Source organism: Peromyscus californicus, unplaced genomic scaffold (assembly GCF_007827085.1).
Source record: "Peromyscus californicus insignis strain IS unplaced genomic scaffold, ASM782708v3 Scaffold_4__1_contigs__length_199733344, whole genome shotgun sequence".
Taxonomy (NCBI): domain Eukaryota; kingdom Metazoa; phylum Chordata; class Mammalia; order Rodentia; family Cricetidae; genus Peromyscus; species Peromyscus californicus.
This window is the reverse complement of record NW_026294562.1, coordinates 69,292,951-69,316,718: the sequence shown is the minus strand read 5'-3', so window position 1 is coordinate 69,316,718 and position 23,768 is coordinate 69,292,951. Positions and strand designations below refer to the sequence as shown.

The 23,768-nt window shown below is 46.0% G+C and overlaps 1 protein-coding gene across 2 annotated transcripts in view; it reads right to left on the bottom strand.

Moving 5' to 3' along the window:
• Adam12 (ADAM metallopeptidase domain 12) overlaps positions 1-23,768 on the bottom strand; it is a 327,810-nt gene that overhangs the window by 108,409 nt on the left and 195,633 nt on the right. For both annotated transcript variants that reach the window (XM_052711869.1, XM_052711870.1), the window contains exon 4: positions 15,429-15,507. In XM_052711869.1, coding sequence (XP_052567829.1) covers positions 15,429-15,507 — 79 coding nt within the window. The remainder of the gene's footprint in view (positions 1-15,428; positions 15,508-23,768) is intronic.

The window sequence follows — 23,768 nt, the reverse complement described above, 5'->3', positions numbered from 1 at the left end:
CTCACACTCAGCACTCCTCATCTAGGCATTCATAATCCTTGCAGCATGCTGGCCCTTTGCAGGAAAGGGACCATCTCTTCTAAGTGACAGGTTTCAGCCTGCCTCACCATACCCATGTCAGCTCATAGGCACCTTACTCTTGGTGGTGACAGTCATTCACAAAAACTATCTCTATTTTGCTAAGAAAAAAGTCAGTGACTAAGAGCATTTGCTATTCTTGTTGAGGACCCACGTTTGGTTCCTAGAACTGGCTTGGTGCCTCATAATCATCTGCAATTCAGCCCCAGGGGATCTAATCTGATACCCCTTTCCAGCTTCCATGGGCTCCTAAATGCATGTGGTACACGTAAACTCGTGCACGCACGTGCACACAGACACAGACACAGACACAGACACAGACACACATTAAAAAACAAACAAACAAAAAAGACCAGATGAGTTTGAGTGACAAAGAGAAAGCCATGACATCATGAGGAATTGCCTAAGATCATCTCAACAATGTAAGAGAGTAAAATTCTTGGTCATCTGAAAGGCAAAGGATGGAGGGAGCTGGGGGGCCTGCAGGGAGACACGTGGTTTCATTTGAATCTTTCTTACTGATTTCAGAGTCTCTCTCTCTCTCTCTCTCACACACACACACAAACACACACACACATATTCAGGATATTAATAGTTTAATCCCATAATTGTGTAAGAAAAGTCTTCTAACTGACCATTATTATCCAGAGTTTCTGGTTTTATAAATTCAAGTCTCTTCCATGCATCCTGCCCCCACAATTTTCTGTATTATTAAAGGCAGTTTTCTTTGAAGTTGAGGGTACATACTTCTGATTTTCTTCTGTTTACATGGTCTTGAGATTGGCTCTTTAACCAAGATTTATTTCCATTCTAGAAGTACAGGGCATGTACAACTTCCCCTACACCAAGGGCAGATGCTATCCACCACAGCTCACCAGTTTTCTCACCGACACTCTGCCGTGTGCTGGGTCCGTGACCTGTCTTGTTTCTGTGGCCTGATAGAAACTTACGGAGAAAGGATTTCTTTCGGCTCCCAGTCCATCATGGCAAAGAAGGCATGGTGGAGTTCTTGGCAGGGGGAGGCTGCTTGCTCACGTGTGACCTCAAGGAAGCAGAGAGTGGCCCAACCCCAGTGACCCTCCTCCGCCAGCAAGGCCCCATGTCTAAAGGTTCTACAACCTCCCCAAACAGTGCCACCAGTTGGGTGGGGACTGAGTGCTCAAGCCCGTGAGACATCCAAACCAAGAGCATATGGGAAAACTCAGGGTATGGCCATGGCCCTTCTCTGTTTTATAGTCCACCGAGGAATGCTCAACTGTCCACTCCTAAGCCAAGACCACTCTTTTAATTACAATTGCTTTCCATGACAACTGGATACCCTGCAGAGCCAATTCTCTTTTAAAGTCAAGACTTAATTCCCATACCACACATCTCACTATTTTAAAGCACACCATGTCAGCACTTTATGGTGTTCCGTTTAGAGTACAGGGAGTACCTGAAGTCCTCCAATGATCACCACTATCTAATTCCAGAGCATTTTAATGACCCCACAGAGACACTTGGAGCCCAGCAGTCCCTCCCCACCACCCCTGGCAGCCACTAGTCTCCTTTCTGCCCCTGTGGATTTGCTTGCTCTGTCCATTTCATGCAAATAGAAGCCCGAGATCCATGGCCTTGTGCCTGGCTTCTTTCATCCGGCATCATGCTTCCCAGGTTCCATCATGAACCCTGCTTTTTCCTGCCTAAGAGCATTTCACTGCACACACTGCAGTACGGACAGCTGGTGTCCTGAGGCCAGGACTGGAGAAGGAATTAACCTGCAGATGGAAAACTGCAGAGGCAGTGGGTAATGGAGAGAGCACACAGTCAGGAAGGAGGGAAGGACATTCAGACACAGGCGTGTGGAGTGCCTGGTGATCTGTCTCTCCTCCATGAGGTTGTCCTCTTCAATAAGCAGTGGCTTAGTCCAAGAAACCTGGGGTGGGGCGGGGGGGGGGGGGGACTGAAAGGGACTGGAGCTGCCCAGCCAGCCACAACGGATATCTAATAGAACATCAAGGAGGAGAGACAAGGCTGCCAGTGTGCCTCCCTGTGTAGATTTTGAATGGCTCTGCCTGCCTCTCTCTCTCTCCCTCCCCTCCCCTCCCCCTCTCTTCTCCCCTCGCCCCTCTCTTTGTAACACTCAGGGGAGTCATGTAAAAATTTGCTCACCACGGTGGATGCATGTAACGGGACTGAATTATTTTGGGGCATCAGGGGATCTTGGTCCCCTCTCAGGCCAGGATATACAGGCTGGGGTGGGGGATTCTATGACCTGCAGGCATGTCACAGCGGAAGGTGACTCTCCATAGGAAGGGACAGTCGCTGCTCTTGGAGTCTAGGATGCCCGGGTGACCAGGATCACTGACCTTTGAGATCCATCTCAGAGTTTCCCTTCTTTGAGGAGAGGGTAAGAAAAGCCAAGTGATGACAATAATTACGGACTTCGGAAATTTGAAACTCGTTTGAGGCTCTGTTGTTAATGGATTATTTATCAAGTGTACGTTCTAATTAAATATACAGGAATACAAGCCCATTAAAGCATGAGCCGAGAACAAATTAGTATCAAATTAATTTCCAGTCCAATAACTTGAAATATTGCTTTTATGGAGCAGGGGAAGTGGGGTTCAGTGTTCATAAACCATTCCTTGAAGTCAACAACCCGACTCATCCTAGTTGTCACGAGAGTTCACACTTACTTCTCAATGTTTCCGAGTTAGACAGCTCCCAGAATCCCTTGCTTACTCCTAACAGGCTTTGATCTCTTCAACTGCAAACCACAGTTACCAGATTCTCCCAGACAATTCCAATTTCCTGAAATTTAGTTTTTTTTTCAACATGACTCACCACATGCCAATGAACATGATTTCATTTTGATGATGCTGTGAGTCACTGTCTGGATAATTTCATGATTCAGAAAGACACAGTTGGTCCCTCCATGTAGCACATTATTGGTTGGGAAAGTGGATTCTGGAAGTGGCAGAGATCACTGGGGAGTTGACTCCTAAGGCAGTGTCAGAGGCAAAGGGGTCCTTACAGGTTGTACTATGATCAGAAACCAGCAAAACCCACTCTGGTCCATAGGCCAGTTTGTGCCGGTGTCTGAGGTCAGGTGGTTCCTATGTAATGATCTCATGTGCAGGAACCAATCAGATCTTCTGGGCTTATGAGATTGGCCCAGAGGTTCTGGATGTGGCACACAGCCAGGAACACAACAAGCAGCCAGTGTTCAGAAATCTCTATCCCATCCAGGGAGCCCTGGGTCTGTATTACCACAGTGGCCCTTGTTGGGTATCTGTAGCTACTGGTCTCTGTACAGCCTTTCTCAGACCTCAGCCTTCTCTTCTCTCTGATTGCCCCCAAAGCATCAAACTGCATGGCCTCCCCATCTAAAGATGTTTCTGAATGAGCCCATGCCCTCCTAGGACCATCAACTTTACTTCGTTCTGCTGATCCAATGCATTCTACTTCTCCCAACAAAACCTCATGTGGAAGAGAGTCCTGAACATGCACAACCACAAAATTACATCTCTCCCTTCACAAAAGCTCTAACTGTGCATTTTATATACTTATTATTTAACCGAATGCATTTCCCCACTCCAGTAAAATACCGTTTTCCTTCTGTTTAATACTATCAATCAAACCTAATGGTGGGTAACAGGAAGCTGGAGTAACAACTCTTGAACCTGAAAATTGGTAGCCCTCAACTCCATGCCCTGCGGGAAGTCAAATCAAACCCCTGCTACCCTCTCTCCATGGACTAGAAAGAATGGGATTTTATATGCTGAAACGGTAGCAAAAGGGGCCCTGACCTTGCAATTTAAAATGACTTCTAGCAGACAGAGTCTGTGAAGGCATGCTGAGAGAATGGTGTTTACAACGTGCTCTCAAGGGTCTGGGCCACCCCTGCCATAGGCAACATGGTGAACCCCTTTGATTCAATGCTCAAAGGCAAGATGTTTTTAGCTGGAAGGAAGCTTGGGGCCTTTTAAGGCCAATCTTACTTTGCTAGCTAACTACTTGCCCAAAGGATGTGGAAACTGAGGTCATGATTGTGAAATTGTCATTAATGGTCACAGAGGTGGCTGATGGCAGGACAGGACCTCAAACACAGACCTCTCCACTCCAGGCAGGCTTCCCACTATGCCTCACTGCTAGAGACATATGCCCTGCCCGCTCCCAAGCCTCGACTTTTGAGAATAAATCTCCCCCTACAATGGAAGCTTATGCTCCCCACTTTGCTGCAGGGCCTCAGCATGACATCACTCATGGAATCATAGAAGAAAGGAGTCATTTCCAAAGGTAGAGAAAAATCTGCAGATGAGAGAGAGAGAGAGAGAGAGAGAGAGAGAGAGAGAGAGAGAGAGAGAGAGAGAGAGAGAGAGAGAGAATGAATATGTGTATGGGTGTGGTGTGTGTGCATGCATTCACGCCAGTCCAGGTCAGGCATTTAGTCTCTCATACAGAACATCAAACTCCTACAAGAGCACATGCCTCCAGCAAAGGGAACCGTGGCTTTGCAGCCTCTGTGTCGGCAGAGCTGTCTGTCCCATGCTTAGCTCTGAGTGTGTGGGCACAGGATGGGACTGTTGAGAAGACAGTGGGCACACCCATGCTCCCAGGGCTATTGCTGCTCCCTGGCTCTAACAAGTACCGTGCTTGGTGACCCACTGCGCAGACCTAACCTCAGGGGTCCCTGCAGTTACCCGGCTGTGCTGGAATCTACACAAGAGGACTAGGGAATCACACACGTGCTCTTTGCGACCTCCTGCTAAGTCAAGCCCAGAAACTGCGGGTCTGATTGTGATGCCACGGAGAGCAACCTGGGCTGTGAGTCTTGGGTTCAGACTCACAAGTCTCAGTGTTTAATTCATAAGATGGGACGGCTCTTAATTGCTTAGGGTTTTAGAGGTCCAGGAAACGTAGCATGGGGAAGTATTCTATAAGATGTAAGTCATTTTCATGAATACCAAAATAAGCATGTACTTAAGTCAACTATGCTGGATGCTTTTCCCCATCAATGGTTTTCTCATGCTCAGTGTGCTTTTATGGGATAAATAAACAGAGGCAGGTGAGAGAAACTGACCTGCTAGAGAGAAGGGAGCACCCTTGACTTACACACTCTCATTCTTTTCTAAGGTCCAGCTCCATATCTTCTTAGAAGTGGTGAGGGGTTTTGTGTAGATACCGGGAGGGAATGGGGTATGGGAGCAGGCAGGGTTAGAAGACCTTCAGGGATAACAGCTTTTGATGGACACTCACAAGCCTCAAGAGTTATGGAAGCACTCATGTACCTACTCCAGCTGCAGCCCCCTCTCTCATCTATCCACAAGATCCGTCTTAGTTAGGGCTTCTATTGCTGTCAAGAGACACCATGACCATGGCAACTCTTCTAAAGGAAAACATTTAAATGGGGTGGCTTATAGTTGCAGAGGTTTAGTCTATTATCATGGTGGGAAGCATGGCAGAGTACAGGCAGACGTGATGCTGGATCTGAGAGTCCTATATCTCGATCAACAGCAACAGGAAGTGGTCTGACTCACTGGGCATGGCTTGAGCATCTATGGGACCTCAAAGTCTGTCTCCACAGTGGCACACTTCCTCCAACAAGGCCACACCCCCTCTAACAAGGCCACAACTCCCATTAGTGCCACTCCCTTTGGGGACCCTTTTCTTTCAAACCACCACAAGATCTAAGAAGAATTTCAGAAGGGGCCCAGGGCACAACATGGCAAAGGACTGTCATAAGTGACTCTCACCATAGTGGCTGGCAGATTTTCCAAAAGGCCTGACTATGTGTAGGCTTCATGTCTGTGCTTCACCTGCACACTGCATGTTTGGTAAAGTACTCCAGCCAAGCTGGGATTTGAACCCAGTCAGAGTGATGCCACAGCTGCTCTCCTAAGGCCTACAGCTACTGTGTCTGAAGGCCCATCTCCAAGAGTTGCCACTAATGCTGATATCTTCAGAGTAGGAAGGCCACCACAGCCTGTACATGGCTTTGGCAGCTCCATTGGTAAGCATACAATGCCCTTGTCCTAGGCATATTTTGTCACTTGTGGTCAGCCTGTGTATTTCCTCAGGAAAGGGCTGTGTCCTCTTCCATTCTGCAACATCAGCAGCATGCTGAGATCTCCTGGAGCTAGGCTAGGATGGGCCTCACAGCCACATTATCAGGGCTCCTCTAGAGATGCTTCTGCCGCCTCACTCTGCATTCTTCATTTCTGGGGTTGCACGTTGTTGACAAAACTGGGGGATAGGTTAGTGCTAAAGACTTCCACTGGGGAGAGAACAGATAGCTACCAGAGATAAGGGCAACTGTCGGAAGATAGCCATGTATGGAATGCAGGGTGTGGAAGATGATGTACACCTGACTGTCTCTATAATGGGATGATGTGTTTATTCACTCTGGTACATGTAGGACCTGTGGACATTCTCTGACTTTCTTCTCTCCTGCAGCAGCATCCTTGCTTCTCAGATGCCCTCTAGCTACAGTGGATTGTGGATGATTCCCATGTCCCATTGGCCCAATATACTAATCCAAACCAAATGTTGAAGACTCCACTCATGTTTCACAGGAAGCAGTTGCCATGGAAATGGATAGGATGCCTCCCAAACACTGCTTTTGATCGAGATATTGCATTCCATCACTTCCTTGATGGTCCATCCTAAGCTAACATTGGCTGGCCGTACCCAGTGTTTCTCAGCAAAGACTTCTACAGTTTTTCCCTCATTGAGAACACAGTTGACACATGGATCTTTTCTGAGTAGACCTCATATGAATGTTTGGATGTCCTGCCTTCTCTCCATCTCTATATGCTTGGCCTTTACAGCAGAAACTGTCTGCCTGACTTGTGGCTCATCCACAAGGACCACTTGCCTTGTCCAGCCATAGCCCCTCTCATGCCCTCAGAGCCCCCAACATGCCCATGACACCCTCAAAGGGACATTTCAACGGCTTCCAACATTCTTCTATCATAACTTTGGTCTCCAAGTCACTCTGACCTTCGTCACCTTGTGCACATGTCCCATCCCTGGGTAAAATCTGTGACAGTGCCCTGGGTATACACCTCCTCCAGCTTCAAACTTTGGTCCACATGCTCTTTCCTTGGTGCAGCTTTCCCTGAGCCCTCAGACCAGATCAGGCCCTCTTGGCTTTTCCTTCAGTGCACTCTGCACAGATATGGTTGGAGCCAGGCCTGTCTCCTCCTTCCTTTCCCGTGGGTCTCCTCACCTGTATTCAATCCCTGCTGTATTCTCAGTGGTGGGCACAGTGTGGGGCTCCAGTAGTTGGCCAGTCAACATGTGTGCAACAGACAGATGCATTTCTACCAAACACTGCAGGCACTGGGAGCCCTGGCCGGCTACTCGAGTCTCCCCAGGGCTTCCGAGGGAATGTGACTAGCCCACATGGCATGCCTATGGTCACCCACAGGCCTTATTAGAAGTGACAGTATAAAAGATAATTCTTCCTTAGATGTAGCCAGCAAAGAACAAAGTCAAATACTTCATCGTGGAGAGGAGACATAGGAGATTGATTCCAGAGTTAAACTCAGCCACTGCTCCGAGTCAAGCAGCTTACCCTAATTGTTGTTATATTAAAAACAACATAAGCACCCCAGCCAAGTGGTTCTCACTCCGCATGCATTCAAGTTTCAATTCAGGCTGACCCACTGGGGGCTGATTATAAGGGGCAAGGAGAGGAGTCAGCGAATTTCCCTTTGTTTTCCCATCTGAGTCAACAAGAGTCAAAGTCCTCAGGCTGCATCTGACTCCTCACCAATGACCATATAAGGCCCAGCGGCCAGGCTGGGGCTTTGTGCAGGGAACCAGCTCTTTGGCTTTGTGTCTTTGCCAGAGCATGGCCATAGCATGCTTTGGCTGGCATGATCAGAGTACTACCACTTGAATGGAACCCTGCCCACACATGCTTGAACATTTGGTGCCCCAGCTGGTGATGCTTCCCCAGCCACCCCCGCCACCCCCACAGAAGGCTGTGGAACCTTTAGGGGGTGGAGCCCAGTTGGAGGAAGTGAGTCACTAGGGGGTGGGTCTTAGAGGCTATGGCGGGGTGGGGTGGGGCTGGGGCTGGGGTAGGGGTGGGGCTGGGGCTGGGGTAGGGGTGGGGCAGGGACACTGCTGCAAGATCTCTCCCTTTGCTCCCTGTTCTGCAAAGATGTATAGAGGTGAAGGGTTTTAGTCACAGGCTCCCATCACATTCCCGGTGCTGTTGGCTTTGGGCCATGGTGGACTGTATCTGCAAACCATGAGCCAAGCCAATGTTTCTTGTCTCTTGTCAGGCATTTGGTCATGGTATTGAGAGATGTAAAGAGTGCATAACAGAACCGGGGAAGGCGACCCATGGGCGAGAAGGGAGATAGCTTTCTTTTCTAGTGAGGAAAATGAAAATGCTGTTGTTTCTAGAGGCCTGAGAGAAAGGGGTCACCCGCTTTTAGTTGCTTCATCTACTAAAGGGAGATTCATCCAGTCAGCTGAAGATTAAACTGACTACGGCATCAGCTTTTGAAAGAGGCGGTCTATTATGGAGGGGCACTGGTCTGGGCAGAAGTGAAGCGTCTAGGAATTTCTACACACTCATCCCTTTCCAACCTTTGGCCTCATCCTGGGGAAGGACCTTTCCACCCCATCACCTGGGAAAGTGAGAAGGAAAGGAGCAAACACATCAACAAAAACGCAGGGAAGCACAGAGCCCCATGGAGGTAATGACTATTGACGTTCTGGAACCTTCCATCCCAGCTATTTTCTACGAGGTCTGGATTTAGAGCCTTTAGCTTTGTGATCCAAGTTCAAACAGGAACTGGCAGATATTGGACCCTCTAGAACATGGTCCCAAATTTGTACGTTTTTCTTACTCTTACCTATTCCTCCTTCCTAGTGTGTATGTCTCTGTGTGTGGGGGATTAATAAGGGAGATGGAAACAGAGCATAAAGCTATAACTGGATACACATCCTACATATTCTAGAACAGTACATTAGAAGAGCATCCTTTATTATTGTGAGGTTGGAGGCACAGCCTTTCTAGGCTCCTTCTTTGCTGTTTCTCTTTTGGGATCACAGTTTATATTGTGGAAATAGCTGAGGGGGTATGTCTGAAACATTTTAAATAAGATGGACGTACAGACTGACATATAGATGGTAGACTTAGCCAGCTCACCCCAAACTCAAGCACCAGGCTTCTATATGAGGCTAGCCCTCAGGTCCTGCCTCTGATCTTTTTCCAGTTGTACAAAACTATGTTCAACTGTCTACTGACTCCTGTGCCTCCTGCCCCATTCAGAGCCAATGTAGACAAATTTGAGGCTTGTTGTTCTCTCTGCCTCTTCTTTCTCACCAGTAACTGCTCTCAGTGGGGGTAGGGAGGACCCCATTGTCTGTCTGTGACCAAGTGGAAAGGAATGCCCCATTGACCAACATGCCCCTAACCAGATATCCTCTGGCTCCTCCATTATCTGTCCTTTTTGCCATTACATGCCAGTTTCTACCAAGAAAACCTCCATCAATAGCAACCCCTACCCTGAACAGGTCTTGTTTTCTATCTACCAGTATTTCTCACTTGGCCTTCGAGTCCCTTTGGAAGGCATAGACCTGGACCATAATGAGTATCTTCTGTGACTCCCAAACTTTCAATGCCCAAATCCACAACTCTTTATTATTAAAGGGTTCACACATCCCTGCTGGTCTTTACCCATTTGTGAAGACATATCAAATATCCCTCCTTTATTGAACCAGGCTTCCAAAGTTAATGTTAAATAGTAATCTATAATACCCTTTATTGTAATAAATACATTCAAAGTCTCATTTGTATGTATTTTTTATTTTTAAATGCCCCAACTTTTTAGTCTAATTTGTGGAGGTAAAGCTGGTAAATAAAACTTGCTAGCATGCTTTAATCTAATTCTGCTGGTTAAACTATAGTAGTGCTTATGTGTTGATGAATGTATTTTATTCAGCAGTATTCAACCCCAAGCCAGTGAATGGGCAGATTAATGACTTGTGGATGGAGACACTGTGTTGATCAGATGAGTCATTTCTTGAAAACTGCTACACACAAGAGGCCATGGAAGGTTCTATTGGAGCAGCGAGGACTATCAGAAACATTCCCATCCATTCAAGCTGTTACAACCTTATTAATAGAAAGAGTGGAGGTCACAGGAGGAGAGAAATATAGTACTCTTAATCTGAAGTTACTAATGTAATAAGCTATACTGTTAGAGTTATAAATGTTGAGCTATTCTTGGCATTCTTCAAAAGGAGCTTGAAAACTGTGTGCTAGGTAGGATTTAGAGATAACTTAATTAGGATATTTACAACAGGGTTCCTAATCAACACTAGCCTATGAGACCCACTTCACAAGTGCCTTTTTTATATTTGGTAACACTTCTTCTTGTCCACATTGTCTAATATTCTCAGGACCATTTATCCCTTATAGGAACGGCAGAATTTACTTGTCAAAATCATTTGTGCCTGATGCCACTTTTGCGGCTAGACTTTAAAAACACTATAATTTTGTTTTGGTTGTTTTGAGACAGGGTCTCATGTACCCCAGGCTGGATTCTATGTGGCCTAGGCTGGTCTAGAACCCTCCCCTCCTGCTACCACCTCTTAAATGCTGGGATTACTGACATGTGCCACTATGGCCAGCCATCATAGTACCATTCTTGATTTGATTTCTGCATATATTTAAAATTTTCTTTTCCCTTAACTAATGCTAATAATTTGCATTTTTCATTCTTTTAAATTTTTTGTGAGTGGGTGTTTTGCTGGTAGGTGTGTCTGTGCACACCATGCATGCAATGCCTGCAGAGGCCAGAAGGGGGCATCAGAGCCCCCCAGGAACTGGAATTACAGATGGTTGTTAGGCATTGTGTGGGTAACAGGAATAGAACCTGGTTCCTCTGCAAGAGCAACAAGCAGTCTTAGCACTGAGCCACCTCTCCAGCTCCTGAGAATCTGCATTTTAAAGATCATGGTCAGTATTATTCACAGCTTCACTGTGATTGAAATATTCTCTGTACAAAAGGTAGATCTTCAATGTTTTCTCTCATTCATTTTGTTAATGTTTTATTATTTTTTTCAAATAGACAGATTTTGGTTAAACTGGTCCCTGTTCTCAATATTTCTTTGTGTGTTTTCATTAGTTTCTGCTCAGTTTCCAAATCCCCTGGGCTGTGTGTGATCAAGGAGATGTTCAGTGTCTTGCTTGATGAATTGAGTCCTGTCAACTTCATTTTGGAGAAACTGTGAAGTTTAGGGTTATGTTGGTTTGCGGGGGTTGTTTTTAAATGATCAAACTAAGAAGTAATAAGAAATGTTTTGGATATTTTGGATAGATATTTTTAGATTTTTAAGAAACCCTGTGATTAGGAGTTGGGCTTAAGCATTAACTGTAGGCAAATCTGTAGGTTTAAAAGTTATAGTCTTTTAAAAAAAATTTTATATATTTTGAGAGTGACCTGCTAATATAAGCAGTTGCACACTTTCTCAATAGCCTTTTGCTTTTTAATATTTGTGTGTTTGTGCACATGTGGTATGTGTATGATGTATGTGTGCACATGTGTGGTGTGTGTATGGTGTGTACATGTGTGGTGTGTGTGTGTGTGTGTGTGTGTGTGTGTGTGTGTGTGTGTGTGTGTGTGTGCATGTGCGTGTGTGCATGCATGTACCACATGTATGTAGAGGCCAGAGGTCAGACCAAGGGAATCAGTTCTCAACTCCTACCACGTGGCGTCTATGGATCAAGATGAAGTCATTAGTCTTGGCCACAAAGGCCTTTACTCAACTGAGCTATCCCACAGGCTCTCACCACCCATTCGACATGTTCCTTTTATCATTATATAATGACAACTCGGTCACTGATATCCCTCCCTCCCTCCCTCCCTCCTTCTCGTTCCACTTCACTAGCTTGTCTGATGTCAGTACAATTGCAACAGCTTTATTGATTGATTAATTGATTAAGCTTTATCTACCCATTCTTACTCTCTTTCCATTTTACATATGGGGGTACAGATCTTGACAAGTTTATTCAACCTATTTACACACAGTACAGTGAGATCCATGTTTTAGTTTGATCTTTTTCCTTTTCTGTTTTATCTTTACCCTCTTTCTTTTTCAATCCTTTCCCTTAATTCTGCCCTGTGCTGGGTTGAAATAAGATTTCCATGCATAGTCTCTTATTTGGAAGCATACATTCTGTTTTTCTGTTCTTTAGATGTTTATTCTGAAAACGGTCAGGTGCCTCATATTTTACTTATCCAAAGCACGCCGCCTATTATTTTTAGTGCAGGACAAACTCTTGAACTGTTTCAAGCCTATTTCTCTGTCTTGTCTGAGAACACCCAAACATAGTCACTCCTGTTACAACTGTTACTTTAAGTAGATTGACTTGGTGCAACTGTTTTGCTTGCTGCTGCCTCTGACATCCTACCCTTGCATTCCGTGTCCTTCTCGCTGAGCTCTTCTGCGCAGGTCAGTCTTGCCTGGGTAGCCTTTGGTAGACTGCAGGAGTAGTAAGTCCTCCAGTCACTGTATCAGCAGGGGTGTCGAGTTCTTAGCTCTGCAAAGTCATTTCAGCACGGAGTCGAGGGGGACGGTGACTGCCCCTCTCTCCCCAGTTTCCACTCCACTGTTACTGATGAGAAATCTACTGACAGTTCAGGTGTCCTTATTTATAAACTCCTTTGTCTCAGGCTGTTTTAAGACATCCTCTTTGACATTCTGCAGGTTCTCTATAAGTCACCCTGGGATATTTCTGTTCCTTCTCCAGGGACGGGTGGGTTTTTGTCAAGATTTCTATCTTTCTTCCACCTGGGAACCCACCATCACACTCCGGTCACTGCTTCTTCCCGGAAAATGGATCTCACCGCAGTTTCCCTTAGATCTCTTTTCTTCTTTTCTTTTTCTCCTCTGGCTTTTCTTCCGTCTCTGTTTTGGGAAGTGCTAACTTTTTTCTCTCGCCTTCTAAGGTCCAGAGGTGCTCCCCAGCAGTGCCTATGTTCACTGTCTGGCTTGTGATTTTTGCCTTGGGGAGCATTTTACCCTCTCTTCCCGTTGCATGGCCATCTCATCCACCTGGGCTGTAGAAACTTCCCTATGGGACACTGTAGCTCGGGCTCCAGCCTGGGCTCAAGCAGACTTCCCTGGTTTGGGAGTAGCTTTGAGGTCAATGTCGTGACTGGGAATTCCAGCCTTATGATGATATTCAGAATCTGGATAGGGGCCAAGGCATCTCTAATGCATGTAACACATGTGAAAGGCTGCGTGGGGTCCAATCTTTCTTTTCTTTTGTGTGTGTGTGTGTGTGTGTGTGTGTGTGTGTGTGAAATCTTTCAATTCATGACACATGGCAGACAATTCTTTCCTGCTTCCTTAGGGCTGGGAGAGTTCTGCTGTCTTCTGCACAAGAAGCTGTCCAGGGGAGCCAACTCTTAGGAGATCCTAATTGCAGACATCCAATTCTCTCTTCTCTGCCTCTAGCACCTGCTTTTATACTCATTTTCATCCTCATTTTTATATCCAGTTATATATATGTATATGTATAACATATACACACACATATATATACATATACATATATATGAGTGTGTATATATATATATTCATTCATGAATATATATATATATATATATATATATATATATATATATATATATATATATATATTCATTCATCCTCTCTCTCTCCCTTCCTACTATGGATTCTGAGTAGTCTTTGGGGTCACATGACCCAAACTTAGTAGCCAAAGCTCTAGCTATCCTCACTCCCACATATCATTTTGTTAATTTTAGAGAGGGTCTCACTATAGCCTGGGCTAGCCTGGAACTCACTATATAGCCCAGGCTGGCCTTAGAGTTGCTGTCATTCTCTTGTGTCCCACGTGCTTGGATTACAGGTGGGAGCCACTACACCCAGCTAATATCCCTTGGACTGATTTTTCTGAATCACCTTTAAGCTTGAATTTTTTTTACAGTAACTTGGAGGTGCTTATATCTTGTTTTGGATTTCTATGTGTTTTCTCAGGGTTGGGAGAGCTGTGGTAGAACTATGTTCCCAGATCATGAAGCATCCAGTCCCAAGTGCCAAGTCCCAAAGCTGGTATGAGGAGCATACTGGAGGCCTAACACCGAGAACAAAGGGGGTCCTACAAATAAGGGATACTACACTAGCTTGCTTTTAAAAACAGACTCACACGCACATAGTTCTTTATACCTGGTAACCTATTCTTCCTTCACAGGACATTATATTTGTCCTCTGCTCTTGGAATCCCATGGAATTTACACACAAGGCTGTGCCAAAAGAGCACACAATGGACATGGATCAAAGCCACGCAGAAAAGCTCAAATATCAGTCTCCTGAGACAGCTCAGCTGGGTAAAGATGCTTTCTGCCAAGCCTGGTGGCATGGGTTCAATCCCCAGGACCCAAATGATAGAATGGAACTGATTACCACAGATTGTCCCCTGACCACCACATGTACACATGTACATACACACACACACACACACACACACACACACACACACACACACACACACACACTATTTTAAAAGTTCAAACAGTAAAAAACTGACAAGGAGTGACAAATGTCATGTTGTGGCAGCTCAATAGAGGGACACGTTATGCACTCCTTTAAGGTGGGTTCAGCAAGTCACTTTTCCTTTAGATTTCTTTACAGAGCTGCAAAGTGTAACATAGAAAAACTCGGCCTTTCAGGACGGCTTTCTAATCCACCTCCAACCCTGGTCAAGCTTTCTGATGAATAAAAACAACCTCCTTCTCCTCCTCCTTCTCCTCCTCCTCCTCCTCCTCCTCCTCCTCCTCCTCCTCCTCCTCCTCTTCCTCTTCTCCCCCTCCTACTCCCCCTTCTCCTCTTCTTCTTTCCTTTCCTCCTCCTTCTCTTCCAATTTCTCATTTAGGCATAGACTCACTATGTAGCTCTGGCTATATAGACCAGGCTGGTCTTGAACTCACAGAGATTCGTGTGCATCTGCATACCAAAGCGCTGGGGTTAAAAGTCATTGTCACCTCGTCTGGCTAAAAGGCTTTCTACAAAAGCTATTTGGGTTTTTATTTGGGGGAAGGTCTCCTTTTGTAGGCCAGGCTGTCCTGGAATTCACTCTGTACCCTATACTAGACTCTAACCTCAGTGATCTTCCTGCCTCAGCTTTCTGAGAACTGAAATTTGAGGTGTGAGCTTGGCTTCTCTGGGAATTCTTGGTGCCTAAATTAAGAATCTGGGGATGTGATTAGCTTAGGAAAAAACAAACAAACAAACAAATAAACAAAAAACAGCTACCAAGTGTCAACACAGATTCCACGTGCAGAGCCCTGTTGGCCCAAACATTCGGGAATTACCGTGTAATTTCGAGTGAAGGAGACGTCAGTACCATCTTGCAGATAATGGGTCTCCATGAAGCCATCGGCAATGAGTCCCCTGTGGAAACAGAAGTGACATAAAAAAATGAGTGTGGCACCGCATGGATCCACTGCTATGAGCATCTCAGGGGTGAGAATGAAACAACCCAGTGAGGTTCCCAGTGGGCTTCGCCTATTCAGGTTTCCAGGCGGGTGTTGTGGGGGATCCAAGTAGAGGACAGTCTGCAACACATGTTTTGAAGAGTTGCCCATGTGGTACCTGTGGGGTCCCTTCTCTCCTCTGACCCCATTCCTCTCAGGTGCACAGCTTAGCATTCACAATGTACCTGGACGGACACCTCCACCCCACCCCACTATACACCCACACATACCATACCCTTCCCACACCATTACCTACCCACCCCCCTACATCCCATACTTTAAAATACTGTTGTATGGACCGATGTCCAAGTTGGGAAAACCCACCCCCAGATATCACATTTCTCCACAAACTAGAAGCAGTAGCAAACTCACTTCGGGGAAACCAGTTTTGGATCCATAGTTGTTTTCCTTACAAGTGAGAGAACCTAGCTATCAATATAGAAATGTCTCAGGAGAGGTTAAAACAATGATGAAATGTTAAAAGTGATGCAGGTGTGAACAAAAAATGATTTGGACATACTGAAATCCCAAGTTTCCAAGATAAGCTAAATTCAGGAGAGCCCCTTGTGTCTCAACTAAAACTACAAAAGTCGTCAGGTCTTCACTGAGGCCAGAGCACTGTCTAGGTAGGTTTCAAACAATTTTGCAGCCCGAGATTATGTGCTCTATCTCATCCTGCTCCATGCAATGCAGGAAAGGTTTCCTATGTACCTATTATGTGCTGTTTTTAGCTGCTGGATCACAAAGATAATTAGACCAGTCTCTGCGTGTGAGGATGCTATAGTCTGGTAGGGTGACAGAGGGGACTGTCTCAGAGTAGGAGAGCTGTATCCGGTGAACCAATGCACAGGAGGTAGAGCATCAAGCAGGCCTTGCAGAAGTGGCTGGACACCACTGTGTGGTAACAGAGAGAGGAGAAGGCAGAAGCGCATCAGAGTGGGTCGGGGCAGAGGCACTCTCAGGTGGAGGATGGTCACGACAGGCTACCTGAAGATCTGGAATCAGGAAGCCAGGTTGTACAGGGCAAGAAAGGGCCCTAAACAGAGTCCGATTTCATCTGTTGGGGCAGTGGAGTCCAGAATGGTTCCAAATTCTGAGTCACGGGAGGTGCAGTGGAGGGGATGGCCTTGTTGCTCTTTATACCACCAGTTCTCCTGGGTGGGGGTGGGGGGGCAAGAGACGACCGCGTGACCCAAGCCCAGCCAATCACAGTTCTCCTTTGCAGGAAGTGGGGCGCTGAGACTTCTAGACTCAGGGTGTAGCTGCAGAGCTGCCTCCAGCCTGGCCTCCACTTGGAGGGGATGCTGGAAGCAGACGAACCTGTTATCCTGCAGTGATGAAGGGAAGAGGAGGGATGTCCAAGTGCTTGGGTGCTGTAGCATCTCTTCTCTCCAATAAGTCCCTCTTTGGCTTCAGCTGCTTCCATCTGAGTTTGCAGCCAGCATCCTGATAAGTACCTCAATTGGGGAGGTGGGGATGCTGGGGATGTAATAGGGGAGAGGAGGAATTTTTCAAACTCAGACTGCCTTAATGTTCTTCTAGCCAAGTCCAGAATGGAGGGCAATATCCCTGCTTTACATGGCTATCAATACTTTCAGGAAACACGCCTGCCTATTTTAAGTCAGCTAGGCCACTGCAGTGGGTCTGAGCTATGATGTACTTACTCATGAGTGTTTCAGACGGGCGCACCAAAATCTAAACCACAGCCAGCTGACAACCACACATGGCGTCTCCTGAGCTCCTAGAGATTAGTTTACCTCCAGAGTATTAAAAAACACATTTGAGAGGACTTCTCTGGTGACAGTGGGGTCTCAATAGCCCAGCCCAAAGCTCTCATCTCTTTTCAGCTGCCCAGGCCTCCTGGGCAGGCCCATTCCCAGGGGCATTGTAGACTTGCTGGCATCTCCAGAGCAGAGCAAATGGGAGCAGGCCGGCCAGGTGGGATGGGGCACCAGGAAACCTTCACGAGAGGCATTTGGAAGTTTTAATTGCCTTTGAAATGTCTTTCAGATCACAGAGAGAATACAGCCACATTCACACCTGGGGCTCCAGAGAGTTCTGAAGTGTCACTGCCTGCTTCTTCCAGTCACGTGGCTCTGAGCAGGCCCTGGGTTGGGCGGCCTAGGCAACTGTGGCATTCCTGACTCCACTCCTCTGGTTCATACTTCCTCTGGCCGACACTTGTCCCTGGATGGTTCTAGAACACTCCACCAAGGCCTGTTGCACTTGCCATGTCCTGAGTCTGGAATGTTCTTTGTCCCGTGGCTGACTTCTTCTCACCCTTCTTGGTGTAAATGCTGTCTTCCCAGGGGCCTCCTCTGATGTGGAATCTGAAGCAGCCCCTTCACCGTTCCCCACTGCAGAGCCCTTTGGTTTCCTGTATAGCATTCCTCTTTGGTTTATTTCATGTGTTTACACTTTGCCTCTCTTTGCTCTCCAGAATGTAAGCCATAGGGGATGCTCATTCACCATTGTGTTCCCAATGGTGCAGACCGCCCACAGAGCACATAGCCTTCTCCTTCCCAAGCTAGTAAAATTTTGCTGAGCACTTCCTTTTTAAAAAAATTTTTTGAGATTATAATTTAATTATAACATTTTCCTTTTGTTCCCCCAAACCCTCCTATAAACTCACCTCACTCTCCTTCAAATTCATGGTCTCTGTTTTTCACTAGTTATTTATTGCATTTGTATATGTATATGCATACATATTCCTAAATATAACCTGTTCATTCCATATAATGTTATTTGTATGTACCAGGGCTGCTTGTTTGGCATTGGACAACCGTTTGGTATGCTCTTCCTAGGGGAGGACCACCTCTCCTGCTCCTAGCTTTCCTCAGTCACCTACAGTTATGTGTATAGGGTTGAGGCCACATTTCTCTTTTCTCTCCCCCTCCCCCACTTTGGCGTGCTCATTGGTGTCATCCTTGTTCCGCTCATGTTGAGCAGTCATGCTGGTGAGACTTCATGGGTGTAGCTTCGGACGTTACTAGGAGACACAATCTCATGGCAAACTCCCTGCTCCTTTCTGGATCTTACAGTCTGTCCTCCCCCTCTTCCGCAGTTACATGAGGAGCCTGAGGTCTGGGAGTGTCCTGTAGACATGTCCATTGAACTGGGCCCCACAACTCTGCATTTTGATGAGTTGTGCATTTCTGTAGTGCTCTCCATCTGTTGAACACTTCCTTTGAGTCAGGCATCTGCTTTGCCCGTGGCATCTCACTCAAACCTTTGGTAGTAGCTAGCTGGAGGGGTGTCTGCTATTCTTTTTGTTCATTTATTTGTTTTCTGTCTCTTGAGAGAGATCCAGCCTGGCTTTGAACTCCAGATCCTGGTTCAGCTTCTGAGAGAACAGGCATGTGTCACCCAACTCAGTTCTAGACATTGTTTTTAATTTTGATTTAAAAACAAAATAAAACCAAAAAAAAAAAACCTCCCAAAACCCAGAGATACAGGAGAGTTCAGGTAACATATGAACGAGAATTGTTGAGACCAAGATTGGAAAAAGCACAGGGACAAATATCCAAACTAATGGAAACACATGAACTATGAACCAATAGCTGAGGAGCTCCCAACTGGATCAGGCACTCTGGATAAGTAAGACAGTTGATTAACCTGAACTGTTTGGGAAGCACCCAGGCAATGGGACCAGGACCTGTCCTTAGTGCATGAGCTGCCTGTTTGGAACCTGGGGCCTATGCAGGGACACTTTGCTCAGCCTGGGAGGAGGGGACTGGACCTGCCTGGACTGAATCTACCAGGTTGAGCTGAATCCCCAAGGGAGTCCTTGCCCTGGAGGAGATGGGAAAGGGGGGGGGGGTTGCTGGAGGGAGGGCAAGGGTGGGTGGGAGGAGGGAGGACAGGGGAATCCGTGGCTGATATGTAAAATTAAATCAAATTATAAAATCAAAAATAAATAAATAAATAAAAAGGTAAAAAAAGACTATTTTTATTTTATGTGTATGAATGGTTTTCTTGCATGTATGTCTGTATGTCACATGCATGCCTGCAGATGTCAGAAGATGCCATCAAATTCCCTGGAAGTGGAGTGATGGATGGTTGTAAGGCAACATGTGGGTGCTAGGAACTGAACCCTGGTCTTCTGGAAAACAACAAATGCTTTTAACTCCTGAGCTCCACAGTTAGTGCTCTTGTGCCTGTGGTGCCACCAGACTTTCAAAGCTGGTCCAGTGATATCTGCTGAGCACATGTGGCAGGGACCATATGAAACAGTGAAGAAATGTGTCCTGAGTGGAATAAGGGATAAATAAATGCACAGATGCAAGGGTCAATCTGAGAACAGCACAGCAGCTTCATCCCTTCACGTGCAGGACCCTCTCCCTCCTGGGTGACTCACATCCCCACCTCCCTCCCTAGCACATTTGATGAAACCAAGCAGGTGCTAGATCGAAGTGTTCCATGATGTATATCTAATTTAAAAGTGGCTGGAAGTCAAAGGCCCCTGGAGAAAATCAAGAGGGGCAGATGGACAATGGGGGTATTGGAAATATGACAGCAATGATCTTGTACTTTTATCCAAAGAGAAAATCAAATTAGATGCTTTCCATCAGCAATGGGAGCAGAAGGTGGATGCATAATTTCATGAGAACATTCCTTTCCTCTGCTTATTAGATTAGCTGACCTAACAAGGCATTCTCTTCCCCTTGACACCAGACAATGAAATGCATCTTAACTGTGCCAGGAGCTGATGTTGCTGGTTCCCATTTGCTTTGCTGTTATTAGTGATACCTACATAATGCTCTCATGTAGCTGCTAATTATTGTGCTGGATCCTGGAGGTAAGGCAGAGCATGGGCTTCCCCATCTGGGGAGAATAGATTTGGAGTGGCCACAGCTGTATGAAGCATATCTAGAGCTCTGCCTGGGGTCAGGGAACTGCTTCCAAGCCTGCAGCTAGCCCCAGGTGGTACCCAGGAGGATTGGGAAAGGTGATGGGAAAGAACCAGTTACCTTTGAACAAATGTGGAGAAAAGCAGATACAGAGGACATTCCAGCCAGGAGTGGTCACATACTGAAAGGCACAGAATACAGAGACAGCAGGCTGGGGGTCTGGGCTTAGTGAATGTGGTGGGCATGCAGTTTCTATGCAGATGTGTGTGTGTGTGTGTGTGTGTGTGCATGCGTGTGTGTGTGTGTGTGTGTGTGTGTGTGTGTGTGTGTGTGTGTGTGTATGCGTGCGCGCCTGCGCGCGCGCTGTGATAGGTAGCTGCGAGTAGATCTTACAGGCTGCTACATGTCACTGTTTTTGTTCCCTACAACAGAAGCCATGACACACAGTGGTGACCTGGGCTGATGGCAGCTTTGGGACGCTCCTCCACTCTGACAGTGATATGGAAAAGATTTTGAGGGGAAGGAAGGAAACAGGAAGGCTGCAGAGGAGGCCAGTGTGAGTATACAAAGGACTAGGCCACACACTATAATATCCAGGAGTCACATTCAGGAGAGGCCAGTACAGGTACTAATAATGGCTGGGGGTGGGATATCAGGGGGCCACCTAGGATGGGACAGGCGCTGGTGAGCTCAGTTCATACACACTGAGTGAGTATGGGGTGCTGAAGGACCTTTTCTTGGCTGTGCCCTTTAGCAGCTGACTGTGTATGTGACTTGGGGGGCATGGCTTGGAGTGGAGACATCATGCAGTGTGGTAGAGGACGAGCAGAACCCCACCCTTTCCATCTGAACACTGTATTTTCTGATTTTAAAACCTTTGGACACACATGGCTGAGAATGGTCATTTAGAATTCTCAGTAAAACGTTACGATGTAAGTAAAGTTCTTATAAAATATGCATTTCTGAAAATGTTTGGATATTGAACCAAAACACAAATGACCTCCAAATGGATTTTTTTGGATCAATATTGAAATTACACTTCCCTGCATTTACCATTAAGTAATTTGGTTATATAGTTTGAGTGAGATGAATTCCATTAAAGGGACATGTGCTTTGCCTACTCATTCTGGTCTCTGGGAGGCCCTCTCTAACCCCACCCTTGAGTGGACTTTTCTCCTGTGTTCTACCAGGATTTGGCCCCAGCACTTTACCTTGTCTATGTCAATTTTTGTTTGCTTGTTTCTCCCACCCTGCACTGGGACACAGAACTGAACTGACGTCCCTCCCAGACTAGCCCAGTGCCTGGCACGTGGTGAGGACGGAACACAAATGACAGACATTGCCACAGAAAAGCTCCTTCATCCAAACTGATTAGAGCCATAAATGGTTTCCACTGATCCTAGGTGGGGATATGGCATGGGGACAGTCAGATGCAGGACCTCATTGTTTTAAGATTCTAAAAATGTGGGGCTGGAGAGGTGACCCAATAGTTAAGGGTACCAACTTCCCTTCCAGAGGACCTGAGTTCAGTTCCCAGTACCCATGTCAGGCATTTTATAACCACCTGTAACTCCAGCCCCAGGGAACCTGACACTTGTGGCCTCCAAGGGTGCCTGTAGTCATGTGCATATACCTACAAGCAGACCCACATGGAATCATATTTACACAACAATAACAAGTGATGATGATGATGATGATGATGATGATGATGATGATGATGATGACGATGCTTGCAGGTCATTTAGATAAACTCTTGACTCCTTGGTATCAATTTCAAAACTGTTTAAAAGGTCTTCTTAATTAAAAAAAAAAACCCAGAGCCAGATATTGGGGTGAAAGCTGAAAGATCAGAGAAGCAGAACAAGGCAGAGCCAACCTTACCTTGCCAACTCCTCAGCCGATCCTGTTTCTATGAATCCTCAGACTGAAAGCCTCTGAGTCCTCACCCCTGAGGGTCTCAGCTGAATTGCCACCTTTTTTTTTCTGTTTCCTTAGGACTTATATACCTTTCTGTGCCCTGCTGTCACTTCCTGGGATTAAAGGTATGTATGCTTTTCAAGCAAAGGCATGAGATCTCAAGTGCTGGAATTAAAGGCATGTGCCACCACTGCCTGACTCTGTTCCCAGTGTGGCCTTGAACTCACAGAGATCCAGATAGATCTCTATCTCCCAAGTGATAGGATTAAGTGTGTGTGCCATCACTGTCTGGCCTCTAGGTCTAATCTAGTAGCTAGCTCTGTCCTTTGATTCTCAGATAAGTTTATTAGGGTACACAATATATCACAACATTTCCCCTTTTTTGTCTAAAATGATAAAAGAAGGTTATAACCAATATAAGAAAAACGATGTACAATAAGTACAATAAGTATATACAATATATACAATCAAGAGTTGCATTAACAGTGTCCAGTCCAGGGAAGCAGAGAAATGGCAGAGAGGCATCAATTACTTGGGCTATAAGAATTCATAGTTGACATGTCAACTTTCCCCTCTATTATTTCTTTGAAGAGTGTGCATAGGACTTGTAGGTTTAATTACTCTGTACGACATTGCCATACAGAAGTGTCATAAGACAGCTCTTGCCTGCCAGTTACCACCAGTGGGCACCATGGAGACTCTGCAACTGAATCCTATGTGTGTAGACTTCAGTGGCTTTGTCCTGGAGACCCATTTCATACTCAGGCAGAGCCTCTGGCCCGAACCCATTTTCTGCTGCAGATTTACTCCATCACAAATTACAAAGTCATTCACATAGAAATGTGGGCCATGGTCTCTTCCTGCCAGAATGTTGGAAACACAGCTAAGATGCCTGAAATGAGAGAGGAAGTATCTAAAGCTTTAACAACACAGCACACAATCAAAATCATAATTAAAAATCAGGATCTGTGTTTGCCTACTTTCTAGGATGGCCATCTTTTATCTAATATTATCTAGTCCTAAATTAAAGCCAAGTAAATTTAGAGTAAATAGGAAGAAGTAGAACAGCAAACACCCTTCTGGACCCCATGGACTTTGAAGGATGTTTTCTGGTTTGTAACAAAAATTCTAGACTGTCCAGAATCACAAACTCACTAACGTGATGTCCGTGGAGGGGATGGCGTACTAGAAATCAGTGTGTGGGGGTGCAGGGTAAGAGAGAGGAACTGGAGATGCCTTGGTTGGTGAAGTGCCTGCCAGGGAAGCATAAGGGCCTGATCTAGGATTCTTAGCACTCACAGAATAGCTGGACACAGTTGTACCTATCTGTAACCCTGGCATTGGCAGTGAAGGGTAGATGGAGATAGGCAGATTCCCCCAGCTTACTGGCTGTCGTCTAGCCAATCAGTGG